The 18922-nt window shown below is 36.9% G+C and overlaps 2 protein-coding genes and 1 long non-coding RNA gene across 3 annotated transcripts; 1 reads left to right on the top strand and 2 right to left on the bottom strand.

The window, feature by feature from the left end:
- Window positions 1-501: 501 nt before the first annotated feature.
- Window positions 502-2220, bottom strand: LOC110943570. The gene is made up of 2 exons (XM_022185312.1): window positions 1638-2220; window positions 502-536 (listed from the first exon to the last, which is right to left on the bottom strand). Exons 1-2 carry the CDS (start codon window positions 2218-2220, stop codon window positions 502-504), a joined length of 618 nt encoding a protein of 205 aa, XP_022041004.1.
- A 6-nt stretch (window positions 2221-2226) lies between these two features.
- LOC110943571 lies at window positions 2227-3231 on the bottom strand. The gene has a single exon (XM_022185313.1). The coding sequence runs from the start codon at window positions 3229-3231 to the stop codon at window positions 2227-2229; it is 1005 nt and encodes a 334-aa protein (XP_022041005.1).
- A 12633-nt stretch (window positions 3232-15864) lies between these two features.
- On the top strand, window positions 15865-16182 carry LOC118492271. Its single transcript, XR_004892923.1, has 3 exons — window positions 15865-15921; window positions 15987-16049; window positions 16162-16182. It is a non-coding gene; the product is annotated as an uncharacterized LOC118492271 (long non-coding RNA).
- The last annotated feature ends 2740 nt before the right edge of the window (window positions 16183-18922 follow it).

Raw genomic sequence — 18922 nt, 5'->3', positions numbered from 1 at the left:
CTTTTTACCTTTAACAGATCATGAATATACGTCTCTCTTACAGGAGCAAGGGATCTTGGAAATAATTTATCCAATCTGCTCTGATACCACTTGTTGGCCCCCTTCGACACACATAATTATGTATTTATAGAGATTTCTATGATTCTATCTCAAATGTGATTGGTTGTTGGTATGTGTGCTCATCCACTTGCATGTGCCATATCTTTTATTCACCAACTTGTCTTTCTTTCTGTTGAAACCTTCCATTTGAGATATATATTTTCTAATGAAAAAGCTAGAGATTCTTTTTTAGGAAAAAGGAATCTTTTTCCTTTTCTGATGAATGCTTACCAAAAAGAAAGATTTTTTTTTCTTTCTGATGATGGCTTTTTCTAAAAGAAAATTCCTTTTTCTTTTTGTTATGGTAGCATTTCATAGAAAATATATTATGTGTTAATAAGATATATTATCTTATTAACATAATTTTTTGACTTTTTATCTTGTAAACACCATAATGTTTCGCTAATACTTTGAAGTCTTGTAATCTTTGTCGAGATCTTTAATCAAAGAATTTAGAAGCTTCATAATTTTTTCTTTCTTGGTCTTCATATTTAGAGCTTCTAGGACGGTTCGTCGGTCGGTTCGTGTTGACGAAATTATTTCTAAGTACTTATACTATTTTTAACAACAAATACAATAAATTTGCCTAACATTGAGTAACTCCACCCAACGTCTTTGTCGCATGTTGAGCTCCTTTTGATCAAAGATATGCTGGAGGCTCTTATGGTCTGTGTATATCGTACACTTCGTGCCATATAAATAATGTCTCCAGATCTTCAAGGCAAACACAACAGCTCCTAACTCTAAATCATGCGTCGTGTAATTCTTCTCGTGCACTTTCAATTGTCTGGATGCATAGGCTATCACTTTGTCCTTCTGCATAAGCACGTATCCTAGGCCCAAACGTGACGCATCACAATATAAAATGAAATTATCATTTCCCTCAGGAAGGGAAAGAATAGGTGCACTACACAACTTTTCCTTCAACAGCCGAAAAGCTTCCTCCTGCTTTTCCGTCCAATCAAACTTCCTTTCCTTCGACGGATCCACGTGTATACCTTTCTCGTTTATGACGTGTCCGAGAAAATGAACTTCTCGAATCCAGATTTCACATTTAGAGAACTTGGCATACAACTTCTCTTCCTTCAGCAGCTCCAAAATCAACTTCAGATGATGCTCATGATCTTCTTTGGTTCGTGAATAGATAAGTATGTCGCCGATGAATACTATCACGAATTTATCCAAATAGGGTTTGCATACCATGTTCATGAGATCCATGAACATAGCTGGCGCATTAGTTAAGCCAAAAGGCATGACTAAAAACTCGTAATGGACATATCGTGTTCGAAAGGTAGTCTTCGGAACATCTTCGTCAGCAACCTTCTACTGATGATATCCTGAACGCAGGTCAATCTTCGAATAATAGCTGGATCCCTGTAGCTGATCAAACAAATCGTCAATTCTCGGTAAAGGGTACCGATTCTTGGTAGTCAACTTGTTCAGCTCTCTGTAATCAATGCACATCCTGAAGGATCCATCCTTCTTCTTCACAAACAAAACAGGTGCACCCCAAGGTGAAAAGCTTGTTCGAATGAAACCTTTGTCTAGTAGCTCTTGAAGCTGATTCGACAATTCTTTCATCTCTGACGGTGCCAATCTATAAGGAGATTTTGCAATTGGTGTAGCACCGGGTACCAGATCAATTCTAAACTCGATATGTCTTGCAGGGGGCGATCTAGATAAGTCTTCAGGGAAAACTTCTGGATAGTCGCGAACTATAGGAATCTCTTCGATCTTCCTTCCTTTAGCCTTTGTATCCACTGCGTTAACTAAGAATGCAGGATAACCCTTACGCAACATCTTAAGCCTCTTCATAACACTAACAACACTCGACACTCGACTCGATTGGTCTCCGTGAACAACTATTGCTTCACCACCACCAGGACGAGGTATCCTCACTTGCTTCTCCGAGCAAATAATCTCAACTTTATTCTTGGAGAGCCAATCCATCCCCACAACTACATCAAAACTACCCAGCTCCACTGGCAATAAGTCGATAGTAAAACTATGATCGTCTAACTGAATACTACAACCACGAACGACTTCGCTAGTCTCTATCAGTTTACCATTTGCTAGTTCTATCGAGTACTTTTTACTTAGCTTACTTGTTGGAGAACACATAAATGGTTAAAAGTTTTTCGAAACAAAACTCAATTCAGCCTCAGTATCAAAGAGTACGAACGCAGAATGGTTATTGATCAAAAACATAACGGTAACAACAGCAGGATCGTCACGTGCCTTTCCAGCGTTTAGCTCGAACGCTCTACCTCTTGCATTCTGACCCTTTGCTTTAGAACAATCCCTCTTGAAATGTCCCTGTTCACCGCACTGGAAGCATCCCTCTAGCTTCGCCCCCTCCGAAGTACTTTTAGCATAGCACTCGCGGGTAACATGCCCAGTTTGACCACACCTTGCGCACTTTCTCTGCTCATCCTCGTGAGTCTTTTTCTCAGAACTACTCCTGCCATCCCTGAAATTATCCCTTCTAGAACTGCTAGAATTTGCTACATACGCCTTCCCCGAACTGCATTTCCTGTCACGCTTCTCATCGGACTCCTTCCTCGTGCTCTCGGACTTACGCTTCCTCGAATCTCCCGATTTAGACTCAGAATGCTCCGACCGTTCAGATTTCACGTCTGCATTGGCCTTGCCCGATGACTTCCCGATTTCCTCCTTCTTGTTAAGGCTACCTTTGTGAGCAGCGTCATCCGCTAACGATTTCGCCAATGTAGTAGCTTCTAGATAGGTAGTGGGTTTCGCTAATGTGACCATACTATGATTTCGTGGCGATAGCCCCCAAATGTACCTCTCTATCCTAACATACTCAGGAGTGACCATCCGTGGAACTAACCTTGCCAAATCGTTAAACCGATATGTGTAAGCTCTGACATTCAGACCTTCCATGGTTAGATTCCAGAAGTCGGTCTCGATCTTCTGTATCTCACTATGCAGGCAGTATTCCTTTAGGAGCATCTCTTTAAGTCCGTTCCAGGTTAGACCATAGGCAGCGTCTTCCCACAAAATTTGAACTTGCGAGTTCCACCAGAATAATGCTTCATCAAGAAAAGAACAAGAAGCATACCTAACCCGTTGATCAGCAGCACAACCACTGATTGCCATGACGGATTCCATCTTCTCAATCCATCTGGTGATATCTAAGGGTCCTTCAACACTGGTAAATGATCGTGGGTTACATCCCTGGAATGTTTTATAAGTACATCCGTGCACTGTTCACAAGGTTAATCAAAATCAGGAATATGTTCCCATTATATCATAACACATGAACTACTAAAACTTTCCGATCATTATATTATCTGGAGGGTTTCCGATCTGTGCCCCACCAAAACCATGCCCATGAGCACCACGTCCACGTCCCTGGCCATTATTCTGGTTAGTATCGCGCTGTTCCATGGAAGAATTAACGTGTTGGGCTATGAGTTGTGCCAACTCTTCCGGGGTGGTAGGTAGTCCTGAACCCTATCTTGCTTTTTGCGACATTTTGCCGTTTCTATTATTATAGCAATAATAACATCATAAAACGATATCCAAAAATAGTTCAATCATTAAATGATAGTGGGCCAAACATTGCGCATGTATAATATCCATATATTAATGAGAAAAAATTTTAAACCAAAAGAAACCCATTCGATATTTATGCTAGAAATTACAAAACTTGTTTTTAGTACATCGGCTAATCAAAATTTGGCATGTCTACATCAACGCCCATAACAAGTCTATATAAAATTTATTCCTAAATATCCAAGAATATGGCATGCAAGCCATAAACAGGGTTCATTAAAGAGCATACAAAACAAACTACAGAAATAACCAACAACTAACGCTTGAAACCCAGGAAGTCTAGCAGTTTCCTAACAAGCTCTTCTAGCTCAACTATCCTCCAGTGCATTTGATCACTAGCACTGTCATCCAAGTCCTTAAGCTCATCATACAAGCCATCTGTCCCTCTAAGTCCTTCATCTTGCCCTTCGTCGTCTCCAAGTATCTGAGTAACATGGCGAACTGACGATTGCAGTGAGAGCGATTGACCCAAATCCCCTTCTGCTTCTTTAAAGCGGACGCTGTCTCAGCTCTCGAAGTCGATGCGATCTCTCGAACAGGTCGAGTCCTCTTCCTACGGCGAGTGTAGACTAAAAGAGGTATAGCAAAACGCGTGACTCGAATAGCGGAATAGAAGATTCTGTAACGACGGGCGGAGGAATCTCAAGTGTAGGCTTAACGGTATTAATGAGCAGGACTACTAATGGCTCTAAAGGCTGAGACGTGACATAATGTAACCGTACAAAGTAAGTGTGTGTTCAATTGAAAAATAACACATAAGGCCCAAATAAACAGATTAACACGTATGTAGGGCTGTAAACGAACCGAACGTTCAGCGAACAGTTCGTGAACCGTTCGGCGGGAAGTTTGTTTACGTTCGTTCGTTTAATAAACGAACGAGGAATTTCGTTCGATTAGTTAAATGAACGAACATGAACAAAGGTCTCGTTCGTTTAATTGTGTTCGTGAACGTTCGGTAAAGTGTTCGTGAACGTGTTCGTAAACATTCGTTCATTTGCGTTCGTTTATGTTCGCATGTTTGTGTTTTAATGAAAGATTTTTGTACTTCCATATATTTTATCTATACTTTTTTATATTATTAAACTTATATTTATTTTATTACCCTAAGAATTAAACTTCGAAAACCCTGTTTCACCTTGTTTATGCACCATTTCCCTTTCATTTCTTATTATTAACATTGACGAATACGATCGACCTCCGTTCCACAATTAGGAATTCACGTTCTAGTGCTACTCTGTGGGCCATCCACCTTTATCCTTCGTCGCATTCGTCAAATTTATTTGTGTTCGTAAACCGTTTGTGAACACGCTCATTTCCTTAATGAACGAACACGAACATAAAATCTCGTTCGGTAACTGTTCATGAACCGTTCGTAAACACATTTATTTCCTTAACGAACGAACACGAACAAGGCCTTGTTCGTGTTCGTTCGGTTCGTTTACAGCCCTACACGTATGCACATAAACACGCAATGGTTTTCATACATGATAAAAATTCCATGTTTATTCAAAAAAATTGGCTTCGCGAATTTTGCACTTAAATCTCAAAATTCTTTGGTTGAAGTCTACAGTTTTCCCAGAAAACATCTAGTTCGCTAACAACCATTGGCTCTGATACCAACTTCTGTCACACCCCAAAAACGTCGCAGCGGAATATAAAACGTAGTGGTGACGGAAGTTGGTGCCCACTAATATCTTGCTGAATGATGCATCGAAATGTTGGACAATCAACTTAATTAAAACATAGTTTTTAAAATTAAAGTTTCAAAGTACGAAACAACCACAACATAGTTTAGTAGTCTTGATCCTTATGGATCTTATTACATTGGTCCCAAATTTGTTTTAAAAGTTTGTCCACAAAATTTTCAAACCACACATGCATCAACAACTACAAGATACGCCATAATTCCCGAAGCCGAACTCATGTACCTGAAGAACACGTTAAAATCAAGTGTCATCACAAAGGAAGGTGAGTTCACATATTCAAATTTAAAATAATTTGACCCAAGTAAAAACTTTCTAATTGTGTGTTTAATATAAAAACATCCATATAATTTTCAAGCAAGTTAATTCATTTCCTTGTAAAATAACTCAAGGGTCAGCCGTCGCAAGCATTTCCGTAGAACCTTCCGACCATAAACATCTTCCCGAGTTTACATATTAAATTGATAGAATCAAATGTTCTGACTCGTAAGTTAGCTAGACATTACGAACTATATATTTACAATGAAGGTATAATCAATGCTAGATTATAAACAGAATATCAATTTGTCGTTTGACTTGACATGGAGCGACCGGTCACGATGGGGTTGTCAACCGGATAGATCTACCAACAATTCCTCGCATGCAATACTTAAATGATTAAACGACATCACTTGCGCATGGCCCATATCGAGGCCATCTATGATGCCTGCCTCACGTACAATATATATATCCTACTAATAATGATAAATTTAATATATGATGTTGTACGAATTTACTGAAATCCCTGGGATCAAGCAAATTCGTCCCAACTACACGGTCGTTTTCTCTGAAACACCGTAACAATCCCTGTTTCTCCCAGAAACATATATAATCACCAAATCCGTTTCTCCCCGAAATATATATTCACCAAAAATCGTTTCTCCCCAAAATATATATAAACCAAATGTTGGTGCACTACATCTGTTGATTCCGTCTAGGTGTCTAGGATCAGGTCTTGCATTGTATTGTATAGCATAGGGCACGTTTTACGAGAAAACAGAAGTCTGTATAAGTTTTTGTATGCTAGGGTCGCTTATAGGGACTTAGGTGTTTGGACCGCTTATTAGTCATGTGGGCCGCTTATATGGACATACCTGGACCGCTCTTATAGACATGTGTCACATGAGCGGTTCCAGAGGTCTATATATAGGGGTCCTTTGGGCGATCCTCATGAGTGAGTCATTGTATTCCACGCCGAAGCTCTGCCGGTGTGAAGATCGAGCTGTAAATCGTTTCAAATCAGTAAAACAAGCAGTTAGGAGGAAGAACAAGCTATATCTACTTGCATTTCTTATTATTCCGCATCTGAATTGCAAGAGACAACCTCTGAACGACTCGTTCGGGTCAGCAATCGATCCTACAAGTGGTATCAGAGCTTGGGAGGAGGTTTTCTGCAGATTATAGCCGGATTTCATTGTTTCTTCTCGTTTCTACACCTTCTTTTCTCATTTCCGGGAGATTTCACGGTTGAAATTCGTTCAAAAGCTCACAGACTGTGTAACATCATATTTAGACAAACCCTTGGAAGTTTCAGACTGAAATTCAGCTTAAAAACAGATCAAAACATGTTCGGAATGTGGACCGCTCGAAGTGACGTCATCGTGAATCGCCTTTAGGTCAATGTTTAGATCGCTCATCCGTACACATTTAAGGCTGAACCGCTCCAAATATTACTTTCTAGACCGCTCGAACGAACAATCTTGGATCGCTTTTTAGAACAATTATGGTCCGCTCGAAAGGACTTTATCTCTGGACCGCTCTTTGAATCATTTCTGGATCGCTCCAAATTGTTAGTCTGGATCGCTCGAACGGTTATCATTTATTCTGGACCGCTCCAAAACATTTTTCTGGATCGCTCTTTTGTCATTTGCATTAAAAAAAAACGTGCTAAGTCAACATGGATTCTGAATTTTTCAACGCCTTTGCTACATCAACCACTCCAGCCGCGATTGCTCAAGTCATGAATCTTGAAAACAAGACGGGAACCACCCAGAAACCCCCGAAACTGATGAGTATTGAAGAATACTACGGGTGGAAAGATCGCTTTGAAAACTGGGTTCAGGCAAATCATCTCAGATCGTGGGAATGCATATTGGAAAAGTACACATTGCCTCGAACAAAATTGCAAGTTGTTAAACAAATATCCGAATTCTCAGAACAAGAACGTGCAATGTACAGAGCAGAGAAAATGATGATCAGTTTGTTACAGCAGGCGATTAAAGAAGATATATTCATTCTGCTACAACACGACAAAACTGCAAAATAAATTTGGGATGCTCTTAAGGTTAAATTCGAGGGTAGTGAAAGTATGATCAAAAGCAAGAAGGCATTGCTTAAGAAAGAATTAGACTTATTCTGTAGTTTGCTGGGAGAGGACACTAAGAAGTTGATCGAGAGATATTGTCATTTGGTGCGATCATTGTCGATGTTGGGTGTTGATAAAGCGCGTGAAGAATATGTTGATAAGTTGGCTGATGCGTTACCTCAAAAAGAGTGGGGAACGTATTTGATGATACTGAAAAACACGGGTGTATATGACAGATTGACAATTGGACAGTTTATTGAGAAAATTGAGAGTCAGGATCTTGAGCAGCAAAAGATCGCAAGGATGAATAATCCTAGTGGTCAACAGGATGTTAAAATGTACTATAAAGGTAGTATTCCAGTTTCTGAAGCTGAAAGAAGTCCGAAAATTCAAACCCCTTTCAGTGCTGGTGATTCATCTGAGAAAGCTGATCAGGGCTCGAACAAGAGTAGCAGCGGGTTTTCATCGTTTCCAAGTGTGAATCCGAAAGAGACTAACACAAGTTTTCAATCTCAAAGTACAAAAACTGGAAACAATTATGTGATTCAATGCAACATAGCTCTCAACCTACCAGAAGGTCAAAGCTTTTCTGAAGACACTGCGAAAGATCATATGGCACTTCTAGGTTCAGTTCTGTTATCCTATGAAGGTCTAGTGGCTGGTCGGATCGGAAATCCTATGCTCACTAAAGAGGATTACGATCAAATAGACGCTGAGGAAATGGAACTTATGGATATCAAATGGTGTCTTGCAAGTGTTCTTCGTCGGACTGAGAAATTCAAAACCATTACCGGGAGAAATGACTTTTTAGATGCTCATGTTTCAACTTTAGGTTTTGATAAATCTAAAGTTACTTGTTTTCGATGCAGGGAAAAAGGCCATTTCAAGCGGGAGTGCAAAGGAAGAGAAGCTAGCGGAGCACAGAATCCATTCGGGAAAGATGATTATTATCGCAAAGCTATCTATCAGCAAGTTGGACAATCTCAAGAACCTCAGACTGCTCATGGGAGAAAGATTGAAGATCCTAAGAGAGCATGTTTGGTAGATTTCAGCTGGAGTGATTACATATCATCTGACGCCACAGCAGCACGCGTTATCGATCAAGATGATCAGAAATTACCAGAAGGTTTCAGTTGGGATATGTTTGTGGATGAGAAGGGAGAGTACAAAGCTTTCATTGCCAAGATAGTCCGAGAGGCAGATTTGTTTGCTACTTGGATGAAATCGATTGGTGTGAATGTATCAAGTGAAGATGAAAAGTCTGTAGCGTCTGATGAAAATTCAGAGAGTACCGATGAACTTTCAGAAAGATCTGGAGAAATTTCAGAGGTTTCAGACAAGAGTTTATCAAGTTCTGATGAGAGTGTACAGAATGAAATTGTTTCAGAAAAGGCAGTTGTATTTGATAAAACACCGTCTGATTCTGGTGTTTCTGATGATGATTCTGAAAAATCTGTACAGTTCGATCAATCACCAGATCATAGTAGCAGTGATGATGAGGAAGAGAAACATATAAATATTGCAAAATCTCATATGTCTCATGAAAGTTTTCATTTTTATTTTGTAGAAAGAATGGAGAAACTGAAGGAGAAACGAGCTGTAAAAGAACAACAATCTGAATCTGTAGGTGATGTTCAGAATGTTGAAAGTGTTGATGAGAAGGTTATCAAGGTAGAGAAAGAAGTACAAAAGGTGATTGAAGTAGAGAAAGTGATTGAAGTTGTAAAAACAGTCGAAGTTGAAAAAATTGTTGAAGTCGTCAAGCCATGTGAGAAGTGTCTGGAAGTCTGCAAAGAGTGTGCAGCAAAAGATGATATCATAGCTGAGTACGAGAAAAAGAAAGAGCAGTTCCTGTTCAATCTCAATTATGTGAAGGAATCATAGGACGTGTTGAACAAAACAGTAACTGGTCTTCAAACAACAAATTCAGAAAGAGAACAGGCGCTGACGATGATGAATGCAACTTTAATGTCGAAGCAAAAAGCTATAAATTTCTACATAGAAGAGAGTGCCAAATGGAAGCAAGAGTTGGAAACTGAAAAGATTGAAAATGAGAGGATTAGGAGGTTATTGTTGAGCTATTCTACCTCTGATTATCTTATTGATCGTGTTTACCCAACTGTTGCAGGTATGGAAGCTTTTCAAGACGAGAAGCCGGAAGAAAAGAAAGACTGTGGTAAGAAAACAACTGTTAGCTATAACAAGTGTCCGCCTCCAATTTGGGATGGGTATTCACCTAGGAAACCAAATGAGGAGCAACTTGCAAAAGCAGTCAATATAAAGCTTAAAACTGACACAACTGACGTCTTACCAGAAAATATTGATGTGACGTTTACCTCATCCGATACTGATCATGAGTCTGAATTAATAAAAAAGATGGTCGATCAGGTGTTGGAAACTGATGAGGAGACAGAGTCGAAATCTGAGTCTGAAAAGCCAAAGTCGTCAGTCAACAGTCAAAATTCGTCGGTTAAACAGTCTTATAGTAAAGAATTTTTGTTATCAAAGGCAGATTTGAATGATGAAACATTCGAAGTGGTGTATACTTTGAATGGTTCTGACAAATTATATTACAACAAAGAGTTTCCGATAATGAGTATCAAAACAGAATTAATCAACAAAACTTTTAAACTAATAGAGGTTAATATTCCTGAATTAAAAGTTTTGAAAAGTTTTGATAAACCTAAAAAATATACTTCTAGAGTTCAACAACGTCTAAACAAGAAAAAAGGTTACAATTCTGGTTCTGGTTTTTCAAAGAAACTTAACCAAAATCGTAGCTACAAAAAGAAAGGTTTAGGTTTTGTTCCACCAGAAAATTACAAAAATGAGAACAATTCTAAATCAAACACTGAATTTGTGACAGGTGGAAGCTCTGAAGATGAACAGCAGAAACCATTCTGGAAACAATCAAATCAAGAGTTTCTTGCTGAGAGGAGAAGGAATGGAACTGGAGTGTTTCATCTGAGAAATACTCAAACTTGTTTTAAATGCAATGAAGCTGGTCACATTGCATCGAATTGTCCAAAAGATATCAAAGCAAAACAGGGAGCTTCTCAGAAGTTGAAAGAAAAAGTTGTTGAAAAATCTAAAATTTTTGAAAATTTGAAAAATGAGGTTGGGGAATGTTCAAAGAAACATTTTTACCAAAGGAAAGGAAAAGACAACCAAGTGTGGGTTGCAAAAAAGGTAGAAGAAAAAGTCGGCGATGAATCTGGTTCCACAAAGCCAGAAGAGCCACAAGTTGTGGAGAAAGTTTCAGTGAATGATGATGTTTTTCCATCACTGAAGTTTGAAGAGGTTAAAAAGAAAATTGGTAAAATTGAAATTTCAAACCAATTTTATAATGAAGAAAAAGAATTTGATGTCGAGAAAACATTCAACGGGAATGTTAAAAAGATATTTGGGAAAATGTTGAGTGGGAAAGCAAAGGGGGTAAAAGATTTTTACGCAACTAAAAAGGCGACATACAACCCTACAGCTGAAGAGTTGAAAGTCCTCAAGTCTGAGAAGACTTGGAGGGAAGTTTGTTTCCCATAGTAGTCAAAGGACTATGCCGGAGATCCCAAGTTTATATCGTGGATCAGGAATCGGCATCATTCTAGTTTTTGACGTATTTGTTTGAATGATTGTGATTCATGTTTGAATGTTTTTACAGGTGAAAGGACTACGCCGAAGCTTCCAGGTGGGTAATTGCGAAGCAGGAATCGGCATTTTGATTGGTAAAAAGGTGATGTAGATGTAATATTCCTACAATTGGTAGTTTTTGGGTATCTACAAGTGGTAATCTTGATCCCACAAATGGTATTTGTGGTTAAATTTTGAGATGTTTGGATACTTTGAAGTAATTACATTTACAAGTGGTACAGAAGGTTCTTAAATGAAAATGGTAAATCAGGGACATTAAATTGTACTTGATTTACTATTCATGGCAAAAGATAAACTAGATGATGAACCACATCCCCGTTCTTAAAATTGATAAACCTACAGTGGTTGTTATCAATACAAATTCATTTTCCGGAAAAGTCATTTCGATTAAAACAAACTTAAGTGTTTTGAAATCTAAATGAGAAAATGATTTGTGAAAGGGGGAGTTCAGATTGTTTATGCATAGTGAATGGCGATTTGATGTGATTCAGTGTTAGTTGTCAAGTTTCTGTACAGTTTGTTTTGCATTTTATGTTTCTAGTAGGACAAGAGTCTTGAAGTTTTCAAATTTTCTTTAAAACGTGTTTGCATTTTAGGGGGAGTAGGGAAATTTCAGAAAATCCAAAAACATTTGAAAATTTGAAAAAGCCAAAAACATGGTAAAATTCAAAAATGAGTTTTGTTGCGAAAAAGAGGAAATGATAGTACATCAGTGGACTATCACGGCACGCTGAAGAAATGTAAAGTTAAAATGTGATAAACAATCTTACTGTGGATGTGTCAGTAGATTTTCGCACATTTAGTAAATTGAAACGAGATATAAACCTAAATCAAACTTGCTTGATTCGTGGGTAACTATTCTTGAATATATGGGTAACCCCCGAAATCTTGTTTGAAAGGTCCCGTATTCTGAGATACTAGGTCTTTATGCTCAGTGATATCTGGGGTATTATCCCGGGACTTCTGCTGTATGGAAGTACTGACCTAGTCCCCGGATAATACTTTCTGCAAATGCTTGAAACATAGCATGAAGCCCTCAGTTGATTAGACAATAAAATTGATAATCATCTGTTGTAGCTGAAAAGATCCTCTAAAGGGGACCCACCAAAAGTCGAGCCGTCATCTGTCTGCTGAACGGAAGTTCTGACCTGAGCTCTCATGGTTTCGCATCTAACCCCTTTAAAGATATCAGCTGTGGTATATTCACCTGTAAGACTGAATATTTGGGATCTGGATACGGGAGTATATTCAAGTGGAGTGATACACAATTAAGTTTAAGTCTCTAAAACATTAATATCGTATCTCGAATCGATTGAAATTTGTGTTGAGAATTTAAGAGGACAAACATACTGACAATCTAGGTAAATTGTTTAAAGCTTAAAATGAAATCAAGCTTAACGGTGTTGGTGATTTGTCTCATAAACTGATATGATCCTCTTGCACTAACTCACAAAAATATTGTCTGTAAATATTTTAATTCTGTATAATTTTTTTTCAAGTGGTGTCTGGTAATATCTCTCAGAAAATCCAAAAAGATTTTAGTGTGTTTTAGTTTAAATTTTGAAAAAATCAAAAAGATTTTCGACAACTGACGTTGGAAAACTGATTTTCAAAATTCCAAATGCTGAACATGATGAGCAGAATTTGAGGGGGAGTGTTTGTGTAAATCTAACTGTATTTGTTAAATCTAACCTTCTTCAAGTGGTTCATCATAAATAGTTGAGAGAAAATTATTAGTGCGTAGTGATTTGAAATGTGGGTGAAAGAAATTTATTTCTGGGTTGAGATTGTGCAGGTAGTCAAGTTTCGATCCTAGAAATCAATTCTGAAAAATGAGTAGAGTCAGATTATGTTTCTGAAGATCATGTCAACTGTTGATGCTGATGAACTTAAGGAATCAAGAGATCTGATCAAGAGAATTAGAGTGTTTTAAAGCCAGACAAAGATCCTGAACATGTTACTGAAGAACAAAAGAATGCCAGTAAATCGATCCTACAAGGAGTCTGAAGATAGAGAGAAAGAGAAAGCCCAGAGACTGATCTAGACTAAAGATATGAAGACACAACTTTGAAGTCAAGGTGTGTTGGCGACTCCATCAACATCTGAGGGGGAGTCTGTTGGTGCACTACATCTGTTGATTCCGTCTAGGTGTCTAGGATCAGGTCTTGCATTGTATTGTATAGCATAGGGCACGTTTTACGAGAAAACAGAAGTCTGTATAAGTTTTTGTATGCTAGGGTCGCTTATAGGGACTTAGGTGTTTGGACCGCTTATTAGTCATGTGGGCCGCTTATATGGACATACCTGGACCGCTCTTATAGACATGTGTCACATGAGCGGTTCCAGAGGTCTATATATAGGGGTCCTTTGGGCGATCCTCATGAGTGAGTCATTGTATTCCACGCCGAAGCTCTGCCGGTGTGAAGATCGAGCTGTAAATCGTTTCAAATCAGTAAAACAAGCAGTTAGGAGGAAGAACAAGCTATATCTACTTGCATTTCTTATTATTCCGCATCTGAATTGCAAGAGACAACCTCTGAACGACTCGTTCGGGTCAGCAATCGATCCTACACCAAAAATCGTTTCTCCCCGAAACATATATATTTAACAAAACCCTTTCTCCCCGAAACATATATATTTAACAATACCGTTTCTCCCCGAAACATATATATTTAACAAAACTGTTTCTACCCAAAACATATATATTTAACAAACCATATATTTTCAATGAAAATATACGTTTTATATATCAAAAGGTATGTTTTATTCAAAAACATTATTAAAACTTTTTAGGCGTGTTCTTCCCCCAAAACATTTTACAAAACAATAAAAAGAGGGGTTTAGTGACACTCACCTTTGTGTGCGTATTTTAAATAGCGCAATCCCACAAATTGATTTCTACACGTCCTATTATACGTAGGAACGATTTTATCAATCAATATATCACAAAAATTCCTAAGTTTTTCCATATCTTAGAATTTTCACATAACCTTGAGATTTTCTCAAAAAGTTATCGTTTTAGATTATGTTGGCATGTTAATATATATATATATGAGTGCATATATATAGATTTTTAAGATTTTGCGACTTGAACGATTTTATTGGTGACTGTTATCATGTAAATCCGTTAACACTCCCGTTTAACTTATTTATTTTATCATTTTTAAAGCATGCATACATAAAATAACTTATATGTATCAATTTTCATGCTCGACAAACAGGTCACACAATTAACGCGATTTTACCGATTCTAGCGCTTTAAACGCACAAGTGTACATGCATAGCCTAAACTCCCGCTATCATGTCAACACTTAATAAATTATCATATACACATATCTAAATCACATAACACATTTTAACACAGAAGGTTCACCCATAAATAACCCATACTAGTGTACATTGTAAAACGCGTATTTTAGTGATTCGGTAACGTTTTCGGGCGTCGGAAGTCACGTATGACTAACCAAACACCAAGTAAACTTAATATTAGTTAAAATACTTATATTTAAACTAAAAATATTAGTTTACTTACTGATTTAAAATAGTTTTATAAAAATCATTCGAAAAGTCGATTTTTAACCGTTTTACCGCATAGTTTTGCGTTAAACGTTACTATAATCATCCCAACTCGAAACGACTTGATATTTTAACACAATACATGTTATTTACTGATTAAAATGATGATTATAATCAGATTAGTGCAGTTTTTGTGTAAGTCACATAAATCATGTGATTTCACGTATTTTACAACACATAAAGCACCAAGTACAACATGCAAAGCTAGTAAACTTTATGACAAAGTTTTATATCATTTTAACACTTCAAATATTCATATTTTTAGTGATTAGAATCTGATCAAAATTTATTTTTATCAAATCATGTTCTAATCATCATTTCTTGATCATATTTCAACATGCATGTCCAAATATGCGCATCTAAGGCACCCATATCATAACATCATCATCCTACATGATCTTAAATGCATCAAAGAGCATATTTATTCCATGTCCATATAAATCACAACATGTTCATTCCATTATCATCTAATCATATTTACATAAATGTAAACATTCTTACAATGTATGAACATGTGACAAAAACGTACATGCATGCATACATACATACATATATATATATATATATATATATATATATATATATATATATATATATCTATACTACTTTATAAAACATATCCAAGGGACTTCTTAATGTCCAAAAAAATTCCATTAAAACACCATTAAAGCATGATGTACAATCCTCTAAAGCACAACATAATTTGCTTTTCCTATTCTACCCTCACTCACAAAACAAGCCGGAGAACAAAAACAACTTAACAGCTCATTAGGGTTTCTGTCTTTCACATCCGCCCCATTTCTTCTCTCTCTCTCTCTCTCTCTCTCTCTCTCTCTCACCAGGCGATAACCCTTAGATCTCACCAGGCGATAACCCTTAGATCTTAAACAACATTAGATCTGTAAATATTATGGTTTCTTTCTCGGCTATGACCCTAGATCGATGGATTTCACCGGCGTTTTCAAATCTCAGGTAACATCTTTTTTACCTCTCGGCATTTTTGGTTTGAAATTTGAGTTGGATCTGTTGAATTTTAGGGTTTATTTCTCCGGCGATAACCCTAGAGATAGATGGATTTCACCGGCGTTTTCACATCTCAGGTACCTATTTTCTACTTGCAGATCTGTTAATGGTTAGGGTTTTTTCTTGCAGATCTGTTAAACAACATTAGATCTGTAACTATTTTCTGTCTTTGGATCTGTTTAATTTTAGGGTTTATTTCTCCGGCGATAAGCCTACAGATAGTAGGATTTCACCGGCGTTTTCACATCTGAGGTACCTATTTTCTACTTGCAGATCTGTTAAATTTTAGGGTTTTTTCTTGCAGATCTGTTAAACAACATTAGATCTGTAACTATTTTCTGTCTTTGGATCTGTTGAATTTTAGGGTTTATTCCTCCGGCGATAACCCTAGAGATAGATGAATTTCACCGGCGTTTTCACATCTCAGGTACCTATTTTCTACTTGCAGATCTGTTAAATTTTAGGGTTTTTTCTTGCAGATCTGTTAAACAACATTAGATCTGTAACTATTTTCTTGCAGATCTGTTAAATTTTAGGGTTTTTTTCTACTTGATTTGTGAAAGAATAATCTTTTTAACATTTGGATACTGTTATGTTTTAGTCATGTTTTAATCGGTAAAGTTATCGGATACTGTTAGCATCTTACGTTTTTTAAGCTCAGTTTTAATCGGTAAAGTTATCGAATACAGGGGTGCAGTTTTGAGTTTTAATCGGTAAAGTTATCCAAAGGACTTCTTAAAGTCCATAAAAGTTATCCAAAGGACTTCTACAATTATAACTATGTTCAAAGAATAATCTTTTTAACATTTGTAAACAGTTAAGAATTTTAGAAAGAAATATGTTTATTTTACTGTTTTACTGAATCTGTCATTTTCATTTGATTATAAGAATTTTAGAGCTGGCTTATGTTTCCTTGTGGGGAGTACAACTCAAGTTACATCCCGAATGGCAAGTTACTTTGGAGATGAAGGCTTTGGAGATTGGTGAGAAGGCCCGAGAAGCCATTCTCAGTCGCAATTATGACCAGGTAAAGGATCGTACTCTTCTGCTTGGATAAGACATTATTTGGTACGCCTCTTCGGATTGGGTAATGGGTCAAAACTGGTAATATTTCGGTACGAAATGATTTGGAATTGTGTATTATATTTTATATGACTTTCTAAATATTTTTGTGTTTTTGTTTCAAGATATACTTCATCTTGTTGGTTTTAAACAAGAAACCAACATCTTGTTGGTTTTGTACTAATATTTAAAATGCTATAGTGTTAAGGTTTATCTACTGTTTGAAATAAGCTCTTTTTAATATAAAGTTTGAGATTACTTGAAACTTCTTATTTCAACACTAGATTAAGAACTGCAAGTTAACCTTGTAATATGTTAATAATTATCTTTTTAATCTTTTTTGTGGGGAGTACAACTCAAGTTACACTTTGCTCTCAATCAATTCCTCATTTGAAGATGCAATTGATGATGCTATTGAAAAGCTTCTTGCTCGTATGTAAGTTACTGACTACTGATATCTACAATAACGGGTCAAAACATATAGTTTCTGGTAGGGGTTGAAATGGGTTAGGCTGAATTGAAGTATTGAACTCAAACGCTTTTTGTTACAAAAGTTACATCTTCTAGAAATTTGTACTTGTAGTCTTGTAGATTTATTACGTTCGTGCATTACCTTTGTATCATTATTCACCATTTCAACATAAAAATCTGAATGTTTTAGGTTGTTTGATATAAAATGGATCAAATGAGTACTATACTAAATAGATAAAAAGAAAAATAAACACTTCTATTACACTTTCATTGCTCATTTTCTTAAATGAAAGTGGCTGTAAAACATTAGTGTAAGTCAAAGAAGGAATCATCTATACTACTTTATAAAAGTGGCTGTAAAACATTAGTGTAAGCCAAAACTTGCTGGTTTTAAAATGTTTGTTAAGAAGATATATACTTCATCTTGTTGGTTTTAAACAAGAAACCAACATCTTGTTGGTTTTGTACTAATATTTGAACAAGCCCAACTAAAAGATGTTATGTGCACAGGTTGAAAAGAGGGAATAGTGGTCAACAGTGGTTGGTATGTTGAAAAGAGGTGAACTATGGTCAGACTTCAGCAGTCTGCTGCTGAAAAGAGGTTGAAAAGAAGGAATAGTTGTCAACAGTGGTTGGTATGCTGAAAAGAGGTGAACCGTGGTCAGACTTCAGCAGTCTGCTGCTGAATGCTGCTGAAAAGAGGTGAGTGGTCAGAATTCAGTCTGTACATCTACTTATTTTGTTTAAATTTACAGCTTTTCTTGGTCAACTTAAAAAGTAGATGTTTAGTATTTTTAACATTATATATTCAGGTTTAAAAAGTAGATGTCAAAAGTACAACTACTTTAGAGGTTATATATAGTAGATTTAAGCTTCATAAACTCTATCCAACTTTCTACAAACACTACACACCCACCTTCACCTTCTTCAGTTTGCTGCTACATAGTATGAACAACATTTATAAAATCAATTCAACCGTCTAATTGCAAGTTAGTGTCAGTTTAACTTAACGCTACTTTTAAAGCTCAGTTTTGTTATATTTGTATTCCTAACAAATTGTGTTTTATTTCATTTCAGAATACTATTTTCATCTGGGTCTTCCATTGTTTCTCACCTCTATACATTTGATTCATAAGCTGAGCCTGTGAGGCTATGATGCATAAGTTGAGCCTGTCGACTCTATGATGCATAAGGTGAGCTTGTGTTCTTAATATGTCTGAACTGAAACTGTTAAGGCTATGATGCATAAGCTGAGCCTGTGAGGTTACATATGTGTTTCTTGTGCTTAAAACACTTGTACATCATGCTTTAAAGGTTGTTTAAGTTTAGTGGAAGAAATGGGGCGGATGTGAAAGACAGAAACCCTAATGAGCTGATAAGTTGTTTTTGTTCTCCGGCTTGTTTTGTGAGTGAGGGT

Source organism: Helianthus annuus, chromosome 5 (assembly GCF_002127325.2).
Source record: "Helianthus annuus cultivar XRQ/B chromosome 5, HanXRQr2.0-SUNRISE, whole genome shotgun sequence".
In the NCBI taxonomy this organism is placed as follows: domain Eukaryota; kingdom Viridiplantae; phylum Streptophyta; class Magnoliopsida; order Asterales; family Asteraceae; genus Helianthus; species Helianthus annuus.
Note: the sequence above shows the minus strand (reverse complement) of the source record. Positions and strands in the feature narration are given on the sequence as shown.

What these genes read in the sequence shown, in the direction of transcription:
- LOC110943570 (XM_022185312.1), bottom strand. Translation starts at nt 2,220, where the DNA reads ATGTGTTCTCCAACAAGTAAGCTAAGTAAAAAGTACTCGATAGAACTA. An exon ending in TCAAGAGCTACTAGACAAAG is followed by an intron (nt 537 to 1,637) that starts GTTTCATTCGAA and finishes CTTTGATTAAAG; the next exon opens with ATCTCGACAAAGATTACAAG.
- LOC110943571 (XM_022185313.1), bottom strand. Translation starts at nt 3,231, where the DNA reads ATGGAATCCGTCATGGCAATCAGTGGTTGTGCTGCTGATCAACGGGTT.